Source organism: Meleagris gallopavo, chromosome 16 (genome assembly GCF_905368555.1).
Source record: "Meleagris gallopavo chromosome 16, MGAL_WU_HG_1.1, whole genome shotgun sequence".
In the NCBI taxonomy this organism is placed as follows: domain Eukaryota; kingdom Metazoa; phylum Chordata; class Aves; order Galliformes; family Phasianidae; genus Meleagris; species Meleagris gallopavo.
The window spans coordinates 7,669,500-7,695,072 of NC_139419.1; the positions used below are offsets into that span (position 1 = coordinate 7,669,500).

General features: G+C 39.0%; 1 protein-coding gene across 1 annotated transcript; it reads left to right on the plus strand.

Moving 5' to 3' along the window:
- Positions 1-8: 8 nt before the first annotated feature.
- Positions 9-24,839, plus strand: LOC100544619 (BOS complex subunit NOMO1). Its single transcript, XM_085237136.1, has 31 exons — positions 9-151; positions 558-647; positions 1,784-1,829; positions 2,258-2,358; positions 2,482-2,588; positions 2,768-2,840; positions 3,359-3,511; positions 4,649-4,786; positions 5,540-5,629; positions 6,246-6,351; positions 6,791-6,941; positions 7,477-7,654; positions 8,375-8,516; positions 9,275-9,406; positions 9,728-9,864; positions 10,141-10,228; positions 11,004-11,067; positions 12,147-12,242; positions 14,487-14,696; positions 14,990-15,072; positions 15,823-15,982; positions 16,106-16,232; positions 16,776-16,889; positions 17,531-17,658; positions 18,256-18,397; positions 18,981-19,064; positions 19,972-20,082; positions 20,659-20,760; positions 20,980-21,099; positions 21,993-22,085; positions 23,016-24,839. Exons 1-31 carry the CDS (start codon positions 23-25, stop codon positions 23,145-23,147), a joined length of 3,627 nt encoding a protein of 1,208 aa, XP_085093262.1. The 5' UTR covers positions 9-22; the 3' UTR covers positions 23,148-24,839.
- The last annotated feature ends 734 nt before the right edge of the window (positions 24,840-25,573 follow it).

Genomic DNA, 25,573 nt, shown 5'->3' on the forward strand with positions numbered 1-25,573 from the left:
CAGTCAGGTCGGTGGCGGCAGCATGCGGGCCTGGACGGCCGCGCTGTGCTGCGCCCTGTGCTGCGCACTGGTGCGGGGCTCCGAGGACATCGTGGTGGGCTGCGGCGGCTTCGTCAAGTCCGACGTGGAGATCAACTACTCCCTCATCGAGGTGGGCGCCGTCGCCGCCCCTTCGCAGCGCCGCACCGCGGGACCCCGCGCAGCTCCGGGTGCAGCGCCGCCTCCCGCCGCCCCTTTCCGTCCCGAGCTGCGGCCGTGCGGCCCGGCGGGCTGACGGCAGGATGGGCTCCGTGCCCCGGCTGCTGCTGGCTGGTACCGGGCTTGCTGCAGGCGGTTCTCGTTTAAGCGCTCGCTGATTTCTCCCGAGCCCAGAGCTGAGCTCTGTGCCGCGGTTCTCCTGGCAGCCCTACAGTAAACCTTTGCCCCGTCACCTCCGTCGCCGCTGGGGGACGTGCACCCTCTGCTGTGTAAAAGCACTTGCTTGGAGAATTCCTGGTTCTGCTTCTGGTCACGTTTCTTAAAATCTCTCTTTTTTTTTTTTTTTTTTTTTTTAATAGATTAAGTTGTACACAAAGCATGGTACTCTCAAATACCAGACAGACTGTGCTCCAAACAACGGGTATTTCATGATTCCCCTCTATGATAAGGTAAGAAACCAAAATACTGCAGTGTCTTCTCTGCAGCAGAGGCACGAGCTGCTGCCATCAGAACAGCACGCATCACAAAGCATTTGGATTGGATCAGTACATAATTTTGTTACGCTTGGATCCAACTTCCCTTCTTTTGGTTTTCTGTCTGTAGTACAATTATTGTGTTTCTCAGTGGTGTTATGGTGGGGAAGCCAGGTAGCTTCAGCTGTGTGGTGCTCGTAGCTGTAGGAATGCTGAAAGAAAAGTGTAGGTCCTGGCAGTGTGAGTATGGGTAAAGCTTTCAGTTACCTGCCAGTAGCAACAACAGTGTCTCTGCTATATCTGTTTTGATTTGACTGAATTGAAAATAACTTGAATGGCTAGCTGCTTATATTAGAAATGACTTAAGCATTAAAATAAAGAAATCGAAAGCTTAGAATGTAGCAAGATTTTGGTATTTATTTAGACTGGAAAAATATTTACTTTCAAATTAGATACAAGCTGCCCTCAAGTGATCTGGGTGTTTTGCTCTTGTAAAGAATTGGTTAGCTTGTGGTTTGGGAATAAATCTGCTTCAAATGTGAGGACATTAGACACATCTTATCCCATTCGTTTCATTCTTAGGTCTCAGGGCCTTTTAATGGCCAAACTTCAGAACCCATGTGGTGTCTGCTGATTTAAAGAGGATCTCTGTGTAGATTAATGCCTTTTCGGCACAGAACTTTTAGTAGAATTTGAGTTTTATTATCTCATGTTTGGGCAGAATGTTTGAGTAGAACCACCCAAGAGTGGAAAGCTCTAAAGGCAGTTTTAGAGCACATCTGTTGAGGCAGGTAGAAAGATTTGAACACTTTCTAACATTGAACTGCTTGTGCATGAGCCAGGTTTGATGTAGATGCGATATAAACATGATGCTGCTTAATTCTTGCTCTTAGCTGTCAGGATACAAGCTCAACATTGCAGACTGTCTGGGTAGATTCTGCTGCTTCTTTGAAAACAGCATAATAATAGGTGGAAAGAGAGGGGAGTGGGGTTCTTGAGTCTTCTTTACTCTATGCAGCATTGTGCTTGTATTCTGACTTTTTTTTCGTTCTTCAGTTAAATTGAATCAGGTCAGTGAAGACTGTTATTGCTTTTTTTAAAATTATTTTTAGGGGGATTTCATTCTTAAAATTGAACCTCCTCTGGGATGGAGTTTTGGTAAGTGTTCACATCTCTTCTAATAATAGGACGCTGTATTTTGCACTGTGGGACTTCAACTACTGCTAGCTTGCAGTTGGCAGGGAAAATCACGTGCTGTGTAAAAGACAGAAACCCTATTTAGTTTTAATAAATATACTGACTGTACAGTAGAAAAATAGAGCTGTAGGGCAGACACTGGCAAAGTAACACGTGAACTGATAAGAAATAATGTGTATTTTTCATAAAAATGTCTTTAATGAGAGGGGAAAGGATTTTTAATATCAGAATTTGTGGGTAGTTAACTTGGCTAAGATAAGGCTTCCAGAGCACGACTAGTGCACTTGAGCTAGCGCGTTTCTGGAAAAGTTTTGTAAAGCTGAACCAGGGTATCTCTGTGATTCCTTTGTCGCTAACTGCCGTGCTGTTTCATTGTTTTTCCCCCCCAGAACCGACCAGTGTAGACATCCATGTAGATGGCATTAATGACATTTGCACAAAGGGAGGCGATATTAACTTTGTGTTCACAGGGTTTTCTGTGAACGGAAAGGTTAGACTCCTTTATGTTTATTTATTCCATCTGATGTTAATTCTACCTTCAGAAAAACATTCTACTTTACCTCTGCTAGTTATTTTTATTCACTTGTGCGCTGTTTTCTCTTCATTTTGACAGGTTCTCAGCAAAGGTCAGTCGTTAGGTCCTGCTGGAGTCCAGGTTGTACTGAGAAATGCTGGCAGTGATGTAAACTTACAGGCAACTATTACCCAACCTGGAGGAAAGTGAGTGTGGGAATATGCATGTGTGCATGCCTCATTTGTTCGTTCACACAAGATCCTTTCTGTTCTGCCATATTGATTGGGATTATAGAAGTTCTGAAACACACAAAGAATATGAATTGCTTTTCTGTAAACAGGTGTTATTGACTCTTCAGCAGCATCACCTTTTTCTTGCTTTACAGGTTTGCTTTCTTTAAAGTGCTTCCTGGCGAATATGAAATCTTTGCATCTCATCCCACCTGGATGTTGAAAGAGGTTAGAGCCGAAAAAAGTTCTGATGGACATTTTTAGTGAGAGTGTATCATCTAGACTTTGTCTTGATCAGCTCTGTGAGCAAGTTTGTGTGAGTGGACTAGGTTAATGCAATTTTCCTAAATTTAGCTGAGGCTGGCAAGAAATTGCCTTGTGCAAGCCTCATCTGGAGCTAGTGGAGCCAGCTGAGGGAGGACTGGCTATGAGCTCCTGCTTTATGTTTTCTAACCCTATACATTCTGTTTGAAATTAGGTGTTATAGCAGATGCTTCAGTCCTTTCCTCTCAGGTTGTTTGCTTTCTGAACTCTGAAGTCCTGACTGATTCCTAATCAGAGAAACAGTAAAAACACGCAAAACTGCTTTAGCATCCTTCTGTTTTGAATAGCTGCTGGATTCTCTTTGAGTACTGCTATTCTTGGTTCTTCTGTTATTGAATACTTAGCTTTCGTTGGTTATTTTGTGCTGTGAACAAGATTAAATATCTAGTTCTGATGCAAGTGTACGTGCTTTGGTATTTCAGTCAAACACAGTGGTACGGGTGACCAGTTCTAATGCTTATGCTGCTAGCCCTCTGATTGTTGCTGGCTACAACGTGTCTGGGTCAGTAAGGAGTGATGGAGAACCAATGAAAGGGGTCATGTTCCTGCTTTTCTCCTCCTCAGTGACCAAAGAGGTAATGGTGTTTCAGAAACCTTTTCATACAAGTATGGAGATAAGTGGAAAGCTATATAGCTTTGTGTAGTGCCCTGGTACTCACCTCTGTTCATCTTGAGCTTGGCTTATAAAAGACATAAACTGCATAGCCTTTCTAGCTGTGTTTTTGTATTTATTTGTTTTCATTTTTAACAAGGCCCTTGTAATACAATGTTTGTGTATGTGCTCACTTTTCACCTGACTTGAATGGAATTACTCAGACATGTAACACAATAGCTTTCTGTTTAAAAGTTGGCAACCTTGAAGCTTAAGGTCTTTGTATTTTTCAGACACAAGAAATTAGAAGTTCATTTTAGCTTCAACTCTTCTGATGTCTTTCCATTATTGTTTTCAGGCGATTGGGTTTCCCAATGCTCAGGTTGTTCAGGGCATAGAAAACTAAGACTTGACCTGAAGCAGGCAGCAAATGCAAAATATAATGGGTTCTCAGCATGGTATAGTTCTGTATATTCACTATGGGTCAGCAAGGTAAAGGGCTACAATTCTAAGACAGTATTTTTCCACTAGCATCTTTTTGCACATTGAATGTTGTTTGGTCAGTATGTTCCCTCATGAGGATTACAATCTACTATTTGAAAGATCAGCTTCTGGAAAAAGACTGAAATTATTGCCAAACAAACTTTGAATTTCACTGTGTAGGAGCTCTAGTGCTCTAATTTTCCTTGTAAGATCTCAATCACTTTTTGCCCTTATGATATGAAATCAAAGATCAGTTGCTTCTGCTGCCACCTTAAAAGTGTTATTATTTATGAAAAGAGTGTGGAACATTTGGTGGTGTACTGTGGTTTAATATACAGCTTATAGAGATCTGTTCTGTAATATTAACTTTATCCTCAGAGCTGAAGTCAGTTAATGTTAAGACATGTAGTGCAGTTCTAGGGTACTGGGGGGTGTTGAGTTTCCCAGTTTTCTGTCCTTGTTAGCATGAAGTTAGTTATTGGTTGATTTTTCTTTTACCTATACAGGAATTGTAAGCTGTGCTGTCAAACCGTCTTTAAAATGGCTTTTGCATTTCCCTTCCTTCATTCTCAGAATACCATTTTAAGTTGTACCTGTCTCCAAATTATTTTCTGTGTTCTCTCATTTATTGTCACAGGATGTTGTGGGCTGCAATATTTCTCCTGTGGATGGATTCCAATCACGAGATGAGTCTCTCTCCTATTTGTGTAATGTTGTATCAAAAGAAGATGGATCTTTCAGCTTTCTTTCCCTTCCAAGTGGAAAATACACTGTGGTATGTTTGTTTATCCATTGAGTTGTTAACTTTTGCTTTCTAAGCTAGCTTATGTATAATTTTATAGCTAGTAAAACAGAATTAGTTGGAAATACTTTTAATTGGTTTAATTGGAAAAGGAGAATCCAACCTAAAGCATTTGGCAGGGAAGTAAATTGCTGTGTTAGAACTCTGCGATGTGATTTCTGAGAAAGGAACTTGGTTACAAATTACCTGAATACACCGACCACACACAGAACCACCCCTGGGGACTGATGGAAGACTGAAAACTTCAGCTGGCTTTGGCTACCCCACATGCGTTAAGTTCCCTGTTTTCTTTTTGTCCATTCTCTTCATTTATGTCCAGGAAGCATGAGAGTGTTGTTGTGTGTCTGATGCTTACAGTGATGGTCTTGCAATCTCAACCTGTTTGATCAAGAAAAGGATCCAAGCTTGTCTCTTTCCTTTAATTCTCTAGTGATCCTATATTCTCTTAGATTAATATCTCTGTAAGCTCTTACACAAGCACCAAGTACCTCCTGAGTGGAGGGTTATTCTTCTGGTTTTTCATAGAGTCTTATATGTATGCATCAGACATTCTTGAAATACTGCCTTTATTTCTGCCTCTGTTACTCTGAGTCATTTTTCCAAAAGGTTTGCAGCCCATTTGGCCATAGAGGTGTCTGTTAGTGATAAGGATGTGGAAAGTGGTAAAGGAAAGGAGTTCTGATATCATGGCTTCTTAGGAGTCAGAGCGATGTGTTCTCTTTTCAGATACCTTTCTACAGAGGAGAAAGAATTACCTTTGATGTTGCGCCATCTAGATTGGACTTCTTTGTAGAACATGACAGCTTACAAATTGAGGTAAGAGAAGTAAGAGGTTTGTGCCATTCATTCCTGTAAAAGTGTAACTGATGTTAACAGAAAGCAGATGGGCTGTGGAAAAACTTCTTTGTAAGAAGCTTAAAGAGATTTGTTACATGCAGCCTCTTGCCAAGCAGGTAGATGACAATATCTGGCGTTATGCTTTATTTCCTGTGCTCGTTCCCTTTCACTAGGAAGAAACAAAGTAGGGAAAAGCTGTCTACTGTGTTCACTTTCCTGTCTGTCTTACAAACAGGCAATAACCTTTCCGATTGAGTAAGTTTACTCCTTCACATTTTCATCTCTTCAAGAAGGACTTGGAAATTTGTGTGGTTTGCAGAATTTCTTGAGTAATATCGTTATGATGTATGATTTGAGCCTTCTGAATGATACTGATACAGTTGACTTGAGAATTGGTTCCTTCTCTTAGTGGGACAGTAAGCCTTGAGTTACATGCATACTTTCATTGTGATTATCCTGGTGTTTTTTGTTTCCTAAATCTGGAAATTAATTTCTCCTGTGTGTGTGAGGTGAATAGCAGTCCATGTTGATTGCTGTAGACATGTGAATGCTTTTGCTGGCTAAAGATTAATGTTAACTTTCTTTCCCATTTCAGCCTGTTTTCCATGTGATGGGTTTCTCTGTCACAGGCAGAGTGTTGAATGGTCCTGAAGGAGAAGGAGTTGCTGATGCCACTGTGACACTAAACAATCAGATTAAAGGTATGCAGTGATCTCGGTCTGTGTTGCTACAGGGAAGTCTTTAATAAGCTCAAGTACAGGATTAGTAGGGTATGCTACTGCTGAATTAAATCTTCATGATAATACTCTACTTTTTTCATAATTTATTTGTAATATGACAGTGATTTTCATACAGTTCAGTAATTTTGTATGTTTTCTGGCTTAGATGAGAGTAGTAGCTGTTCATTTGTTCTGTAGTAGAGAATTTCTTATGATTTCCTTTGAACATTCGCCAAAGTAGAAGTATTGCTTTGCAATAGAGAAATGAAGGTTCATCTCTTAAGAAACGTAATATTGTTTCATTGTTGTGCAATTAAAATTTAAATCTAAAGCAGTGAATGCCCTTTGGTGCTTTTGACACACAAAGATAGACAATGAAAATGTGCTGTGCTTTTTTAACTCTTCACTTTATTTGTTCCAGTGAAAACAAAAGCTGATGGATCTTTCCGTCTTGAGAACATAACAACAGGAACATACACAATTCATGCCAGAAAGGAGCATCTCTTCTTTGATACTATCACAGTGAAGATCGCACCAAATACACCTCAGCTAGCAGACATCATTGCAACAGGGTAGGTGCCAGTGTCATGAAAATGTAAATTGATACATGGACAGTGTCTTCAGAGGGGGTAGTCCTTTCTCATGCCATGCGTGATCTGGTGTACTGTTATTTGTTAGGAGTTAAATGTTACTCAAGAGATTTAAGAGAAATAGAACAGCATGAGTACAAAATTATGTTTTATCCACAGTGCTTTGCTCACTACTGTTTAAGCCTTGGAGATTGCTCTTTTTATAATCCCTTCTTTGTAGGCAAAGGCTCCACCACATGAGGGTATTGAGCAATTGTAGAACTGTACGTGAACCAAAAAAAGGGGAGTTTTGTTGTCACTGGTACTGCACTTCAGATACCTTCCTCTTGTTTGAGAGTTGTGTAACTGTCTAATATGGTATTGTACCAAACCTCATTCAGGAGGGATTGATTCCCATTCATGTAGTAGTTCCTCAAGGTAACGAAGTTTGCTTATCAAGGAAATTTTCAAGCAAGTGTTTTTTATGAGCTTTGTCAGATTGTTATGTGTATTCTGATGGCTGGCATTTATTTTAAAGGTTCAGTGTATGTGGCCAGATCTCAGTAACTCGTTTACCTGACGCAGTCAAACAGATCAGTAAATATAAGGTAACCATGGTGCCTCAAGATAAGGACAAAGCATCAATGGTTACAACAGAAACAGACCCTCATGGAGGATTTTGTTTTAAAGCAAAATCTGGCGCATACAGTGTTAAGGTAAGAGTGAACTTCTGTTTCTTTACTGTAGGACTGTTAAATGGTTTTAGAAGATTTAAATCATCTAATTTCTAAAATTTGATTTTGTTGGCCCTTTTCTCCTGTTTGCACTATTTAAACTATGACAGGCTTGGTTGTTTTTCGTTTTTTTTTTTAGTAAGCAGAAATTCTCATGCACCTTTCCCTTTATACTTGTGAAAAGGACTTCAGCCCATTGAGATTGAGCAGGTTTCTCTCCCTCCTCTGTACTGTCCCTCAGATAGCTTCTTATCTTCATATATTTTCCTGTAAAAGAAACATGATATGTGCCTTTTTCAGGTGTGCTAATGGTTCCTGAGATTACAGGTCACTGCAGAACCATGGCACAACCACGCTGAACCTTGCATTGTAGAGGACAGTGCAGGCTGAGAGATAGGAAGTGCACAGTTACGAGGTTTCTAACTGTCCTAGATAAATGGAATAGGCTAATGTGGAAACTGGAGTAGATAGATCTCAAAGTAGAAACTCATCCAGACTTTTGAAACTTTTGTATCATTTTCAGCTCAGACTTACTGCAATTTTTTAGATGAATTTTGAAAAGCATATTTTGGAGGCTGGTTTTGCTGCAACTTATGGTTAAATATCCATTTTCTAATTTCTGATAAGTCAGTTGAACTCAGTAGAGTTATCTGTATTTAGCATTTAAAAGCTGGTGATGTGCTGCTGACCTATGCTCAACAGGTAATTATTCCGGAGGCTGAGACCAGAGCAGGATTGGCTTTGAAACCCAAAGTGTTCCCTGTTACTGTTACAGACAGACCAGTCATGGATGTGACCTTCTCTCAGTTTTTGGCATCAGTTTCGGGGAAGATCTCTTGTTTAGGTAAGGCGGTTTTGAATGTGAAATGGAAATGGAGAACTTCAGCACTGCATGTGTGAATCAGTACTGTTTAAATCCACTTGCTTTAAAACCACTTGTTGTGGTCAAGCCCCATTGACAGATAAGTAAGTTGCCTTGTAGTACATGGGTGGAAACAGGTCTTTCATCAAGAGACCTTACAGCCTAGTAAGTAGTGTGTTTGGGATGAAGTTATGAACTTGTTTTTAATACTTGCTAACAGTAAGTTCTGACTTATTTCCCCTAGAAGACAGTAAGTTCTGGCAGGAAATGCTCCTGGCTGATGCGTGGCATGTTGTCCAGCAGCATCAGAAGTATCAGAAGTAAAAAATGCATGCAAAGAAAATACAGTGCCTATAAAACTGATTGCAGCAGATGATGATTAGAATTTAACTCTTGTCATTTTTTATCCCTTCCTTTTTCTCTGAGTCCTCTCAGATGTTTCTGGGCCCTGCCCTCTGCTATTGTGAGGTGGACCCAGGAATTTAGTGCTGGCTTCTGGTTGTTACTGGCCATTTAATAGAAGAGTATGATTAACAAGCGTAGGCTTACTGAAGAATGCAGCAAAGCACTAGTAAGGAGATGCTTAGGAAATAAGCTCAGTAGCTTGAATTGGAAATACACTCTGTTGTAAAAAGAGTAATTGTAATCTTAGTACACGTGAAGCTTCCTTGGAGTTGGGGGATTTGGAGGAAAGCCGGCAAGGCAGGGTGTGCTCATTTTCTGATGTCTTTTCTGTGCAGATGCTTGTGGTGATTTGGTGGTGATGTTACAGTCTGTGAGCCGCCAGGGTGAGAAACGTAACCTCCAGCTCTCTGGACGTACAGACTCAATAACCTTCGCGTTTGAAAATGTGCTACCTGGCAAATACAAAGGTAGGATAAGAGGGAATTGCTGCAAGTCTTACCTTGCTCTCTAAATCTGTGTTAATCTGTATGCTTTGGTTATCACGTGCCACATGCCCAGTGTGGAGTTAGTCTCAAACGTGAAAAAGTTGGGAAAAATGCTGTATGCCCGTGCATCAGGTTTTCTTAATATTGTCTATTTAGCCATTTTCTTGGTGCTGATATTTATTTTTTTATCTGACTTTGAAGATTATTGCCTGGGAAATCAGTGTGATAGGGGCTTTTTACACCACAAAACCAGTTTTTATTCAGTTGTACATTACTGAAAACTTTCTGTGTTGTGTATTCCAGTAAGCATTATACATGAAGACTGGTGCTGGAAGAACAAATCTCTTGAGGTGGAAATCATGGAAGATGATGTTTCAGGAGTAGAATTCAGGCAGACTGGATATATGCTGAGGTGTTCCCTTTCTCATGCAATTACACTGGTATGTGTATAACAAACATCCTCGTGTTTTTTCATTAACATGTGTACATAGGTTGGATTGCACTTGGAATCAAAGCTTTCTCGTGTCTGTAGGTGGTCTTGTAGCACAGGAGCTCAAATGCTGAATGTGCTTTGAGATTTGTCTCTTAGATTTGGTGAAATGGTCTTCTGCTGTTCTTTGCTGTAAGAGAGAAGCATTAATGTACCCTTAGGCAAAAACTATTTTCATTTTGTTGTTCAGTAGTTGCTAATACTGAATTGTGTTGTGGCTTCACAGGAGTTTTACCAGGATGGAAATGGACCAGAGAACGTTGGTGTTTATAACTTGTCTAAAGGAGTTAATAGATTCTGTCTTTCAAAGCCAGGTAACAGCTATAAAATATTACTTGAATAAAGGAAAACAACCATTCAATCAAAGCTGCTGGTAATTCCAACAGTCTGTTGTGGCTTCTGAGATTTCAGCATATAAATTCTCTATTTTTTTTCTTTTTTAGTAGATGAATGGCATTGGTCTAGGATGTTAGAATAATCTTGTTTGATTCTGTAATTGGAACGTAACTGATCAATAGAAGTTTCATTTCAATACAGAGTTCCTGAAGGATAGCTATTAATGGTACCACCAGGGTTATTTATAACAAGAAAAAGTAATGTTTTAATGTTTTGCATTTTTTTCACTTTGAATATTTTAGAGCTAATTACCTGTTACTGCCCACTAGCAGAACAGTTAACCAATGCATCTGATTTTGATTCCATTTTTAGCTTTGCGTAGTTCATCCTTAGAGCCTTTGGTTTCATTCACAATTCACAAATGGATTAAAGAGCCACCACTGAAACTCCAAGGCCATCAGCTGTGAAATTAAAATAGATTGCTTCTGACTTTGGTTTGTTATATTTGTAACTGTTTTTATGTGCCTCTTTGTTGAGGTGCCACATTTTGTATCAGTATATATTAGAAAGTCAACATAGCTTCCAGTAGTGATCTGTGACTGAGGAGATGAATTGAATTAATTTACAGTAGTCAAACTTTGCAATTCTTTCTGTACCTAAGGTCATACGTAGTCTTCAGAATTCAGGCAACTCAGTAAGCTTTATTTCTTTATTTGTGTATCAGTGGATCATTCTTTGGCTTAATGCTTACAGGTGTGTACGAAGTAACCCCACGTTCCTGCCACCAGTTTGAACATGAGTATTACACTTACGACACGTAAGAGCAGAATCTGCTTTCAGTGTGCTTTCATAAAGCTTCCTTCTGCTGCACCTACTTTCTTTCAGTAATTCAGGATGAGCTGCTATGACTGGCTGTAACCAATAGAAGGAAGCCTTAGCAAAATGTATCAGTTTTCTTGCCCTTTAAAAAAGAAAAATGTGACTAAAGATAGGCTTTAAAGATGCTTTTGCTGCTTCAGATGGATGTTTCAGTCTGCCTTCTGTCCATCTTTAATGCTTTTTTGCTTTGTAACGAAGGAGAGATTTTTCAGTGAAAAATGTTGACGGCTTGTGAGGGTTGAAATGCAAAAGATGTTATGTTTACTAGAGAGCACGTAGCACTTGTACATCCCTGGTACCAGCAGCTATCTGTGGTGATGCTGCTCACCTCTGCTTTGCAGGCTGAATAGGCATACACCCTAATTACCAGTGGGCAGTGCAGATCTTCCCAAGTCAGCCATGTTTTATCATGTACATCCAGGTTGTGATTTGGCAATGTGCTTAATGGCTTTACTCCTATAAAGAGGATTTCTGCTCCCTGACTACTTCTAATTCCTTAACAGGAAACAAATTCAGCATTAAAAGATAATTTTTTCTGCTACTGAATTCTGTTACTGAATTAAAAGTACTTCAAAGAGGGATCCAATAACTGTCAGCCAGCAAAACTGAATACATGAATTGAAAGAGGAACCCCTTTCTGCAGCAAAGTACCATTAGACCTGGGGCATCTTTGTGAACCACTCCCAGTATTGTTAACTTGTGAATGTTCCTCTGATGTGTATAGAGATTGAACATATGAATTCAATCAAATCAACATCAGCTTGTGAGGAAGGCCAAATATCTTCCTTCCTTTGTGCTTCCCAATGCCATGCAGCAGTTGGGGTTTCACATCTGCAAAATGCCAGCTTTGCAGTATGCCATCCCATTAGCACTACAGCTTTGTTGTGTAATTTATATTCTGTGTTTTATAAAGATCTTTCTGCTTATGGGTGGGAGTACAAAATCAGCTAAATAACATCCAATTATTTTCTTTAGGAGGGAGCCTTAAGTTCATCTCTTTGTTGCTTTGATTTACAGGTCCTCTCCTAGTATACTGACGCTCACTGCTGTTCGACACCATGTCCTTGGCACGATTGTAACAGATAAACTGATGGATGTGACTATTACCATTAAGTAAGAACAAAGAAATAATGTGGCTGTAAAAAAAGGGAGGAAAGACATCCCTCTCATAAAGTTTTATTCTGGTTTTTATACCCCAGTGGCTACTTTTAAGGGAATGGCACCCTGTGCTGGACTGCAGGAGGTTTTTATGCTAAGCTGTTCTTTGAGTTCTTTGTAGACAGATAAATAATTCTCAGCCCTCGATTTGTACATTGTCACTTGATTTCAGTATAGCTCCTTCCTAATTGTATGTCATGGTAAAAAGAAATGATTTTCTGAGTGATTATGCATTTTAATGAACCAAAATTTCTGAATTCAGAATTCTGAGCTGTTTAGCACCGGGACTGTTTTTTTCTTAGTTTATTACCTCAGAATAAGAATCTGCTGCTTTAGAGCATTGTTATTGATGTGGAGAGAGCTGTAAGAGGAAAAGTGTGCTGAGTGATTACACACTAATGTGCCAGTTTATGTTTAGCTGAACAGACAGCTCACTGGGAAGCACTGATTTGTGAATAGCCTTAATTGTTTGAGGTGCCAGATCTGCCTGAAAGTGGGTGATAACAATGAGTGTTTTAATGCTCTCCTGATGTTCAGTTGCTGTGGACTAGAGGGTCTCAAACTTAGAGTGTAGAAAACATCTTTGTGGAGAAACAGATTTCCTCAATAGCCCTTCCTTGAGTCCCTGAGTTTAATGAGCCCACAACTGCAACTGCTGGGCAACTACAGCAGCCACAAAAGAAGCACTGAGACAGAAAAGAGCCATTAGAATTTTAAAAGTAATTTAACAAGAGGGTGAATATTATATCAGTGGTCCAGGCTGGTGGGGGTTTTTTGAGACTATTGGGGCCGGAGGTGGCAGTTCAGTTGCCGCTGGCTGTTCCAGCCTCTATGAAGCTTTTCAGCTGAAGTCTGTTTTGTGAAATGCTGTCAATGTAATGGGAACAGTTCTGGATTTCAAAGCAAGGCTCTTTTTTTTTTTTTTTTTAAAGTCTGTGCTTGCATACCAGATTTAGAACAGTGATGTCTTTAATTTCAGTTAATTGGAAACTGCAGAGAAAGGGTTTAAAGTCCTAATGAAACTCAATGAAACTCCCAAAAAAGAAAAACTAGGATATAGGTTAGTGCTGAAGCAGGAGATGGAATTATCCTGATAATCTAAAGTGGTCTTAGGAAATTATATTGGTAATCATTTCATTTCACAACTTGTAGAGACTTTTGAAATATTTGGAATCAGTTTTTCAGTCTGTTGTAGACAAGACAGGAGATAAGGTAGAAAGGATGGTTGGAGACAGCAGAAATTGCTAGGAGAGACAGTGTAACAATATCCATTGTTCTGAGTTGATTTAACGAATGGGGATGAGATAAGCTTATCTAGCGATCTGGTCGGTAGACAGTGATAAGACAGCTGGATGGTTGAAAGGTGTAGGCAGATAGGTTGGAACTCAGCACTTTTTCTGGGAATTGCCAACTATTGGAAGTATTTGCTTGTGACAGAAGTTTTTTTCTTCTTGTGTACTCTATATCTAAGAGGTATGTTCTGAGGGAAGGTTCCTAGTACTGAACAATAGAGATACCAGTCTTCTTGTTGATTTTGTATAACATCTTTTCTGCATTTATCCTGTTCTCAGTTTTGAAATTCCAGCCTCTCATAGGTGATGACTTTGTTAAAGGTACTCTTGCAAACTGTTCCTTTGGCTTAAGAATTTGCTGCTCCTCCTAACTTGTCACTGCTTCTGTGGGAAGTCATTGCCACTGCAGCAGAGCTGGAGTATGTTCCTTGTTGCAAAACTGAGATTCTACTTATGGAAAACTAAGTTAAGCTTACGTTAGGGTGCTGGACTCTGCAAAATGGTTGAGTTGTAGCTGCATGTTATGTAGTTATTTAGTTATTTATTTTATGCTGGCTGTGCATTTAGGTGCTGAGATGTGCCAGAGGGAAGGAGGAGACAGCAGGGATATAACTTTTTGAATGGTTCTAGTGTGATGTGGCAGAATATGTGAATATAATGTGTTACCAATAGGTCCTTTCCAACTTTCCAACTATGTTACCAGTAGCCCCTATGGTCAAGCAGATTGTTAGGAATATGAAAGTTTTATTTATGCTTGGAATGAAGAGCAGAATAGGAAGGAATACCTTTAAAAAAAAATATCTGGGATGTGTCTGCTGTGTTGTAAAGGCTCTAATTAACATATAAAACAGTATCTTTTCCCCTTGTATGAAGTGAGCTTATTTTGTTATCTTTTCTATGTTTTCAGGTCATCCATTGATAGTGAACCTGCCTTAGTTTTAGGGCCGTTGAAATCTGTGCAGGAGTTACGCAGGGAGCAGCAGCTGGCAGAAATTGAGACCCGCCGACAGGAGAGAGAAAAGAAGGGCCAAGAAGAGGAGGGAACAAAGCCACCAGTGCAGGAGATGGTGGAGGAACTTCAAGGACCATTTTTATATGAATTTTCATACTGGGCAAGGTACTACCAAGCTCTGATGGGAAGGATGTTTTCTTTGGACTGTTACCTGGGTTTTCCAACAAAAAAAATACTGATCTATTCCACTTAGGAAAGAGCTGCTCTGTGGGTATTTGTTCTGGCTGACTGTTAGCAAAATGAAAACTAATAGCACATTGTAAGAATTTTGCTTATATTATTGCTGGTATTTTCCCCTTAGTGTATTTAGAAGTGTTCTGAGGTCAATATGCAGTGCTTTGTCCTGTGTGTGAGAGACACTGATTTCATTTTCTTCTAATGCTGTCTTGTTTTTGTAGGTCTGGTGAGAAAATTACCGTGACACCGTCTTCAAAAGAGCTTCTTTTCTACCCACCTTATGTGGAAACAGTTGTTAGTGGAGGTAAATATAAATATAATTTCTGGATGTTACAGCAGATTCTCAGAATTACTTGTATTACACTTACTGAGAAAAATAGCTGTGTAGGTGCTAGGTGTATTTTGAGTATGATAATCAGTTGAAGTTCCTGTCAGTTTTTCCTTTGTATTACGTTAGACCAATAAAAGTAGCTAGAAACAAACAACAACAACAAAAAACACACAACAAACAAACAAAAACCCTCACACTTCAAAAATTGTGAGGGCTACCAGCAATCAGTTACGCTGCCTGTTGTATCAGTGTCCAGAACATCCTTTATTTGTAGCGGCTAGGAAGCATGCGGTACCTTTTATGTGCTTCTTTGTTGTGCACAGTCTAAGTACATAATGTAAAAAAAAACAAAAAAAACCTTACATGTCACTAAACATGGCATATATTGACCTCTATTTGATCTCAGAAAATTTTCTTGCTGTTGGAATGCTTTCCACGTGGCTGCAGTGCATGGTACGTTATGAACCTACAAAGCACTTAGCAAATCCAAATTTTTTTATGGTACCCACGTGCTTATAGCTTTGGAACTCAGTTTCTGAATTTGGTGAATGTTTGGATGTTTGAAGATGTGACAAAGAGCTGTAAATTATGTGGGTTGATCTCTTACTCCAAGGCAAAAGAACTTCGACTGACTCTTTAGAAGTAGTAAAACTCTTGCTGTAAGATGTAATATTGAGTGTATTCTTGACTTGTTTGTTTTGAATCCCCTTTGCAATGACCAAGAGAGCTGTCCTGGAAAGCTGATAGAGATTCATGGGAAAGCAGGCTTATTTATGGAAGGGCGGATTCATCCTGAATTAGAAGGTGTTGAGATTGTCATTGGTGAAAAGGGAGCGCCTTCTCCTCTCATCACAGTTTTCACTGATGACAAAGGTGCTTACAGGTAATTAGCAGATCTGTTTTGATGTTTTGGATTCTCTCATTTAAGTGCCATAGTGACTTGACAACCTGTGTGATATTCAGATGCTTCTTCTGAAGTGAATGTTTCTTTCCTTATATTTTGAAGTGTTGGGCCACTCCACAGTGACTTGGAATATACAGTTACTGCCCAGAAAGAAGGATTTGTTTTGACTGCAGTAGAAGGAACAGTTGGTGACTTCAAAGCTTTTGCTCTTGCTGGAGTGACATTTGAGGTAAGCACATCTAAGTGCTTAAGTTTCTGAATGGTGTTTTGTTAAAGCTAGACAGGCAAAAATGTTAACCCATGTGTCCCAGGGAACAACAAACAAGTATTGGATGTGGGAATCAGGTAACTTTATCATAATGGAAACAGATCTCAGTGATTTAGTTGTGACTTGCTGCACGTATTTTATGGAATAAAAATAAGAGCTTGTAATCCAAAAGACTGGATTTATTTGCTTTTGCAGAACTTGACAACCTTCTCCTGTATCTCAAGGGGATTTTCTTGTACAACCTGGTCCAGCTGGTACCTGGTTTTAGTCTTGGGATACTTTGTTCTGGCCCCTACCATGTCCTGTGAATTGTTGGATAGTGTCTCTCTGGCGTTTTTGGTACATCTGTCTGTGACTGCTCAGATCCTGAGAGCAGAAGGTTCTGTAGCCCTGCAGCATGACACTGCAGATGTGGCTAGCGTATTCTCAGAGGCTTCTGAGTTGAGCATCTTTTCATGATAGAATGTTATCTTACAATTATAGCTATGGCTTTTGTTAAAACAGATTAAATCTGAGGATGACCAGGCTCTTGCTGGAGTACTCTTGTCTCTCAGTGGAGGGGTGTTCCGATCCAACCTCCTTACACAGGATGATGGCATGCTGACCTTTTCCAATCTGGTAAGTTGAAATCAATTGTTCTGAAAGTGATTGTATGTGTGGTGCTGTGTATCTTTGCCCTCCAAAACAGGGATGTAATCAGTGCTCCTCAGTGACAGGAAGATACATGAAATCATAACTCATACTGAGAGATGTAGGTTCCACTAGCACTTAAAATGTTAGCTAGTGGAAGATGTGAAATCTAAGCTGGAGGAAGTTTTGTCCCCTACATGCAATAGATGATGTTGATTGATCTCATTTAGAAACTTGCAGTCTATAAACATGATCACCAGCAAACTGGCTTGGTTCATTTTAGTCTTTAGAGGAAACAAATGTAATAAGAGTATTGATATGTACATTTGTGTAGGCATGACTGAATAGTTTCCTTTCAAACTTCCTTCTCTCCTGGTCACTTTCCTTTCCTTGCAGTTGTGATGAAGTATTAGAGTCATAGTTCTTTCCCTTTTCAGGCTTTATTTTCTGGTAGAACTCCACCAGTTCATTGTCTGATGTGTTCCCTGTTTATGTTTTCCAGCCAGTTTAACCTATGGTTGGAACAGAGAAGGTTGGCTCTTCAGGGAGCTCTAAGAGAAAAATAATTGTTTGGAGCTGCTGAATTTTATTGATAGTGACACAACAGCTTGTTTTATGCATCTTTGCAGAGTCCAGGGCAGTATTATTTTAAACCCATGATGAAAGAATTTCGCTTTGAACCATCATCTCAAATGATTGAAGTGCAGGAAGGACAAAATCTTAAAATTCGGATAACTGGTTACAGAACAGCTTACAGGTTAGTGGAGATGATAAACTGTGCAAAATGCTATGTACTGTATCAGGATGCATTATGCAAAAGATGGGTTTTCTTCTGATACAAGTTTGTTCTGAAGGCTTGGACGTACTTTTGAAGGCACAATTTAAATACTGTGCTGCTTGAGAGTACTGTTTCTAGCCCTTTTTTCATGCATGTGGATATACTATCTAAGCCCACGACAGAACTGTAAGGAAAAACGTTGCTAAGAAGGTACCATGTCAGTGGCACTGCGAGTGGCTTGTGCTGTGTCCAGTGGGAGAGGAAAGATTTATTCTGGGGACTGTGTAGCACTCTGGGTATCTGACTTAAGGGCTGAAACAAATTAAGGGTCCCTGCCCTCTGGGGTAAGTCTTACTTTTCTTGAAGGGCTGGGATCTTGGATTCCTTAAGCTATCCTCCAAACTGCAGCTGATTTAAAAGCTTTGAAACAGCTTTAGGTGTATATGTTACAAATTCTGCTTTTGCATGCTATGCTAAATATATGAAGTACTTTTCTCATGAGTTGTAACAATCATGTCTTAAAAATACACGTTAAAACAGCATTTGCACATAAGTAGCAATTGTTTCTCCCTCTAGCTGTTATGGCACGGTTTCTTCATTAAATGGAGAGCCTGAGCAAGGAGTCTCAGTAGAAGCTGTGGGGCAGGAAGGGTGTAGCATCTATGGAGAAGATACAGTAACTGATGAAGAGGGCAAGTTCCGGCTACGTGGCCTCCTGGTAAGGATCAGAAGCTTTCTCTCATTTACGTTTATGTTAGTATGTTAATGGAACAATACAATGTGTTTTATGAATTAGCTACAGATTTTTGTCTTTTCATCACACTTGCTAGCTCAGAGGTCCTTGAGACTCTTTTTGTTAGGACAGGCTGTGAGTGATGATTCACTCTTGTAGAGGGGAACATTTTTATAGTGCAAATCTGGGCAACTTTCTGACTGAACAGCTCCTATGGTGTGACACATGAATGTGTCTCACCGGTGTTCAAGCACAAGCACAGGTGCTGTGGCAGGGAAATCTCATCTCTTCAGCTGCTCATGTGAAAATTCTGCAGCAAGTGTATCTTAGAGGTCTATTGGGTGTATGTATCTTGTTGACTGTATAGCATATGTGTGAAGTGAGCTGTTCTGTGGGAAAAACAGCATCTGAATTTCTGGAAATGAACAGACTTAAAGGAGTTAGTGAGTTAAATTATCTATTTAGGATAAGAAAACTTGTGGAATGTTAGAAAATTCATTTACCGTCTTCTAAAATTAAAGTACATGCTATTTAGTGTTAAGACTTATCATCTGAATGTTGTTCATAGCCAGGCTGTGTGTATCACGTACAACTCAAAGCTGAAGGCAATGATCATATTGAAAGAGCTTTACCACAGCACCGGGCAATTGAGGTAATTTTTTTATTTTTTATTTTTAATTTTGTGGTATCAATTACATTTATAATGCATCTGTGTAGGCATTAAATCAACAGCAGTGTATTTGAATGCATTCTGTTTAGTCAAGCGGTTTTCAGCAAGTTAGCTCCTGTTGTGTCAGCACCATAGCTTAGAATTGCAATAAGGCCCAACCAGTAAACAAGTGAAAAGGATTCTTTTACTGCACAAAAGCTATATGTTAAGAAATAAGAGAATAAATATGCAGCTTACTTTTCAGTATTCTTTTATGATCTGGGATAGAGAAATGATGATTTGAGATTGTCATAAATTGTTGTATTATTTATCTTCATATTCAATTACGTGTCAATAAATACAACTTACTGTGGTTTCTTTGGTCCAAATCTTGCAATCTCGATGCAGATGAAGTTGTCATCCAGACTAGCAAATCTTTATAAAATGTAATAATAACTTTGAATTTAGGACTTATGAGGTCTTTTTAAATACTCCTTCATCCTTTCAGACTCAAACTACTCACCTATCTTTTGACACCTGGCAGAAGTTAATTAACCTTAGTTAATTAGTTAGTTGCCTAGAGCTTTTCGGTGGAAGATGGTCGTTATTTGAACTCAGACTCATGCCTGATCAAGATGCCGTCCTTTGCCGCAAAACAGGCAGAATTCTTTCAAGTCCTTAGTGTCTCTTGCTAAGAATGGTTGCTGCTTGGAAAGGGAAGTAAATGGCAACACAAGTTTCAGAAAATCAAGTGAAGCTTATGTACTGCAAGTGAGAGCTGTAGGCAGTAGATTGTACTGATAGTATCGTAACTGGCTTGCCTTTTTCTTAAGGACAGAAAAGCATCTGAAAGAAACCTGCTTTAGTTCTTTCTTTGTCTGCAAAAACGTGACTGTGTTGTATGTTGCAGGTTGGGAACAGCGACATCGATGATGTTAATATTATAGCGTTCCGGCAAATTAATCAGTTTGATTTAAGTGGAAATGTGATTACGTCTTCTGAGTATTTGTCCACGTTATGCGTAAGTTCAAGCCTGTGATCTCTGTCAAGTGCATTTGCTATTGATTTCCCAGTGTTTTTTTGCAGGGTCACTGGCAGTCATTCAGTAGTCTTATCTGAGTATGATGCAATCCTCTTTTAATTACGCTCATTTCTGAGCAAACTGTGTTTTCTCAGTATTTCAGGCTTACTTTGTACCTTGAGATGTCTAATTTGTGAGGTAAGGACAGAGAAATTGAAACTTAACAAAATGAGCTTAGCAGAGAAATTAGAAACAAACTCCAGCTCCAAAATCCTGTGAAACTGTTGGCATTATTTAAAAGAATTACTATATTCTCTTCATTGCACAGCACAGACTATGTCTAATACATCTAGATATGGGAAAATATCACTCTTCCCTAATGGTACTTTAATGGTAATTTATAAGTCTCTTTCTGTGATTTTTCACAGAACGTGTTAGAACAAACCCAGATGCTCATACTTGACATCTATTTATACAGCCCGTGATGAATTTTGAAGTACTTTTATTATATAGGAGCATGGGCTGTTCTAGTGCAGACTCAGAAATACCTCTTGTGATCTCTTCTTTGCCTCACAGGTGAAGCTCTATAAAAGTGAAAATCTTGACAACCCAATTCATACAGTCAACTTAGGCCAATCCCTTTTCTTCCACTTCCCTCCACTGCTCCGAGATGGAGAGGTAAGAATATTTCTGAATAATTGGCTTAATTAGCTTTATTATTTTTCCCTAAGCACACTGAAGTATTATTTCTGGTTTACCTGCAGTACTGTATTCATGCTGGTGGTGACTTGTGTCTCAGAGCATGTGAATCCTATTAAACTGACTTTTGCCTTTGATTCTAATTTTGCCTCAGACTGCTACTGGTGCTGTAGACTTGAGTTTATTTTATACCCACAGAATTACGTGGTGCTCCTGGATTCTACGTTGTCTAAGTCACAGTATGACTACATCCTGCCTCAAGTTTCCTTCACTTCCATTGGATATCATAAGCACATTACATTGGTCTTTAGTCCCACTGTAAGTACAAAATAGGTAAATGTTCATTTCAGATGTTGAGCTTGAGAGCAATGTCTAGGTAGTGAGCCTTGTGATCTTGGCCTAAGTTTCTATTAATGTAAATATAAAGAGGTTTATGAGAGATGTTAATGTAGCAGTAAACTTGGTAATTTGGTTTTGGCCATGTTTAAGGCATCGAACAGCGATGTAATGACCTGTTATATTATGGGAAGCAAATAGGGAGTTCAGAATGGAATTCTAGCCTTGACACTAACTGAAAGGATGCAGTAACTGGGGTCTGAAGATAAGATTGTGCTGGGATTCCCTTTAAAAACTTGTATAGAGGAAAAAAGCGTCAGCAAGCCCAAATGAATGTTTTCAGTTCTTGGAGCCCAAAGCAGATGAATTCTCAGACTAATGTCAGGAGAAATCTCCTCCTGTAAGAGAGAGAAATATCTTTTTGCACCTTCGGAGCTGAATAGTGCAGTCAGTGTAGGGAAATGTTTGTCCTGTAATACTTAAATGATCTTTCCTGCATCGCTGCATGTTCAGTGAAACATGAGGTGAAACAGCAGTTAATAATGAAGGTTGCAAATATGCCTGAAAGATGTTGTGCTAGTTTGGCTGCTCTTGTGTTATCCATGGGATCAGAGAATTTTAGGCAACTTGTGATATAGGCAAAATGCACAACAGATTGACTGTAAAGTGGAGACTGACCATTGGTGAATTAGCTTTAAAAAACAACAACAAATCCCAAGAAGGAATTAGCAGATGAAAGGGTCTGAAAGGAAACCAGATGGGAAGGACTGGATGTTCTACATGGTTCTTTTGCTAAAATTGGTTAAAGTTGAGAGAGTTTGTAGTCAAAATAATTGTTAAAAAATAATAAAATGCATCATACACACTATTTTCAGAGAAAGCTACCTGAGCAAGATATTGCCCAAGGATCTTACATTGCATTGCCACTGACACTGCTTCTGTTGTTGGCTGGCTACAACCACGATAAGGTAGGGCATGATTTTTGTTCTATCCAAATATTATTGTCTGTTGATACCCATAAATACTTTGTACTCTGTTAAGTGAAGTTGCATTCTGGTGGATATCTGGATAGAGATGCAGTCAGCAGCTGCCTTAAGTGATGTATGTGTAGCTAAGCTTTTGGACACTTACCTTGGGAAACCTATGGTGGGAAATTGTGCTCCTCTCTTACTTCTCAATTTCTTATTTGATGGCTCTGGAAAATAAAAAACAAACAAACAACGGCAACAACAACAAAAAAACCCACAACACAATACAGTGTCTTTTAAATTCATATAACTAGAGTCAGTGATAACCTGAAGAAAATAAATATTTTATTGACTTCAGGAACAGTCAGACTGAAAAAACTCTTGCAAGTCATTGAGCCTGATCTCTTTGGCTTTATGCCCTCAGTATAAAACTCTCAGGAGAAATATAAGGAACTACCCTGTTACCCTTCTTATTTGTTGATAAACTGTGTTCTTTCAAGCTTTCTCTGATAGGCCTGGATTGTTTTGATGATAAGAGGGGAAAAAAACTGTGCAATGTGATTTCTTTTCAAACTTGAGTTTACTGCACAGAACATGAGTTTCTTCAGGATTTTTCAGTGGCACTGAAAATGCCATATAAATTACTGGCCTGTCCAGACTCAGAACTCAAATCCTAGTCTTAGATAAATGACTGCAAGAAAAAAAATTAGGGATGATTTTTGGTTTTGGTTATCAGAAGTTTCAGTAAGTTTGGCTTGCTTCCTTTCCAAAGAATTGCTGCCGTTTTCTGACATCTTTTTAGATGTTGTAGATGTTCTATTTATGCAATGGATTCCATTTGTTTGGGAGTGTATCATTCTGAAGAACACTATTGTGCAGACCTTACAAGCCATCATGATCACAAACTATTTCCCCTTTTTGTTGGCCCAGCTTATTCCCTTATTGCTGCAGCTGACGACTCGACTGCAAGGGGTCCGTGCTCTCGGACAGGCAGGTTCTGACACAGGTGGCCCAGAGGATGCGAAGAGACAGACAAAAAAACAGAAGACAAGAAGGACGTGAGGTGAAAGGGGTGGTTGCATAAAGTGACACTCCATCAAACTGAATTCTGGGGAAGCAAAACTAAAATACATTTTTGATAAATGTGTGATCTTCACATTTTTGTCATTGTGACCTGAGCGTGATTTGTCACACGAGCTCCATTTTGGTTGTAAATTTTTTATGAAGTTTATAGGTTTACTTATTATAAAGTTAATGAAATGAATGCATCTGTTGTTACTGTGAGTACATCTCCCATACTTGAAGACAGTTCATGAATTCTTTTTCTCTTCAGTAGAATGGGTTGTGTTGTCTTCATTAATGATTTGTAAAAGCAGTGGTAATAAACTGCCGATTTCACTCTGTCTCTATATTTTGACAGTATTTTTCCTTGCCTTTCAAAATACCACTTTACTCCCGAGAAGGAGCACAGAGGGATTTTGCTAAATCAGTGCTACTTGAAGCAACAAAGTTCTAGGAAGCATGCATGAACTGGTGAATAATGTCCTTGGCACTTCCAATTGAGCAGCTTGATTGAAGATTCTGTTACCTGCACAGCTGTGATCTCAGTTCTTATCCAATAAATACTTGATTTGAATCAAAGATAACATATTTGCCCAATGAAGACAAATCATTAATGTCACGTAAGATTAGTTGATAATATCAGGTGAGTTCTGCTATCCTAGTGCAAAAGCAGTGTTTAAATTTCAAGTTCATGTACAGTGTGATCTCTTTAGACCTCCAGTATTCCTGTAGTGGCTACAGCTGGTTAGCTAGTTGCACTGCTCTTTCCAAAGTTGGATTGTGTTGTGATATTTGTCTGTGTGTCTGTCTCATCTCGTGCTCAGGCAATGTGTAACATATTTGCCAGTTGCTGATGGATTATTTTCTTTTTTTCCCCAATTATTTTAAGAAGTGTTAGCTTTTGGAAACCTTCAACATGCACAGTCCCAATAATGTAGACCGAAATGAATAATGACCTACTTCTTATAGGCCATCTTTTGATTCTTGTTTGAAACAGACAGTTAGACATACACAGTTTAAATGTTAATGGGGCTTTTTATTGACAAATAGTATAAAGGTTAATAGAGCTTTTGAAAGATGAACATAAATGCCTACAAATATTGCAAAGACATTGGTACTGCCAGTGAGTGGCAATGTTTCTCTTTTATAGTACTTGAAATAAAGTCCCTTTATGTTTAAATATTGAAGCTTACAAATGCTACTTCAGAAATCTGGATACAAAAATTGCTTCAGTTTGGTCCTAAATATTAAAACTTCATTTACTGATTCTTCTACTTGAACTGGCATTTATACAACGCAATCTGTCTGAGGGAAACTTTACCAAGATTGTAATAAAAATGAAGAATATAAAAAAAAGCATGTGTGTATAAAGCTTGAGATGAAGCTTTAACAAACTGTCATGCTCTCAGCTTAATGACCTCATGTTTTGTGGTTTGCTGTGATGAAATATGTAGGGAAAAAAAACATAGTGTTGGAGGCCTTGTATTAAAAATGTACAATTTTTATGTCTTTATTTTAGGTTGGTGAGCGTTGATAAGGGAATTGCTACTTGGGGGAGTTGTGTGAGGAATGAATGATAATTTAATGTGACTTGAAGGACTACCAGATATTCTGACCTCTGAACTGTGGGACTTGATGAATGACATTAAACATTGGAAATGCTGTTAATAAAAAGGCACTGATGCTTGCTAATTTGTTGACAGAAGCTGTTTGGTTTGTGACATCCATTTTCCCCTTGCTAGCTAAGGATCTCAGGATAAGATTGGGTAAATAGATCTTACAGCCTCTGACAACAGTAGTGAGTTGGAGGAAACAAAATGTGTATGAATGTTGAATACAGGAAGTGGGTTTGTATCAGACTTCTTTATGAGGCAGGATTCTTAGTAATTTTATCCTGATACTGGTCTATCCAGAAAAAAACTGTATATGCCCATCTTCCACATTGGCCAGAAAGGTCAAGGGCAGCTCAAGTTGAGGACTGCCTGCTACACTCTTCTCAGGTGAGTGTTGGGGCATTTATATTAATACAGAGACTGTGTGTAAGATGGGACTAGCATTTAGATGTTGACTCTTACAAGGAAACACTTGAGGCTCAGTGCTCAGTAGTGAAAGAATAGTGAATTCATTTGCATGGTAACAAATGTCTGATTCTTTTGGAAATGAGACTAAGACCTTCTGGATAGAGGTGATGTTGCATGTTACCTGTTTTTCTTTTGAAAGCAACAAATGTTATTGGCTGACTTATCAGTGATGCACACAACGCTGTTTCTTAAGAACAAAATGGACTATTGGTACAGAATTTTACGGTTTCTGAGCTTACTTTCTAAAGCATTATTTTCTTTATGCCTGTCAGATGAAGTCAGATTTTGAGAACAAGTATTCTTGCTGCATAAGCAACAGTGTTATTAAGTAAAGGTGCAACCATT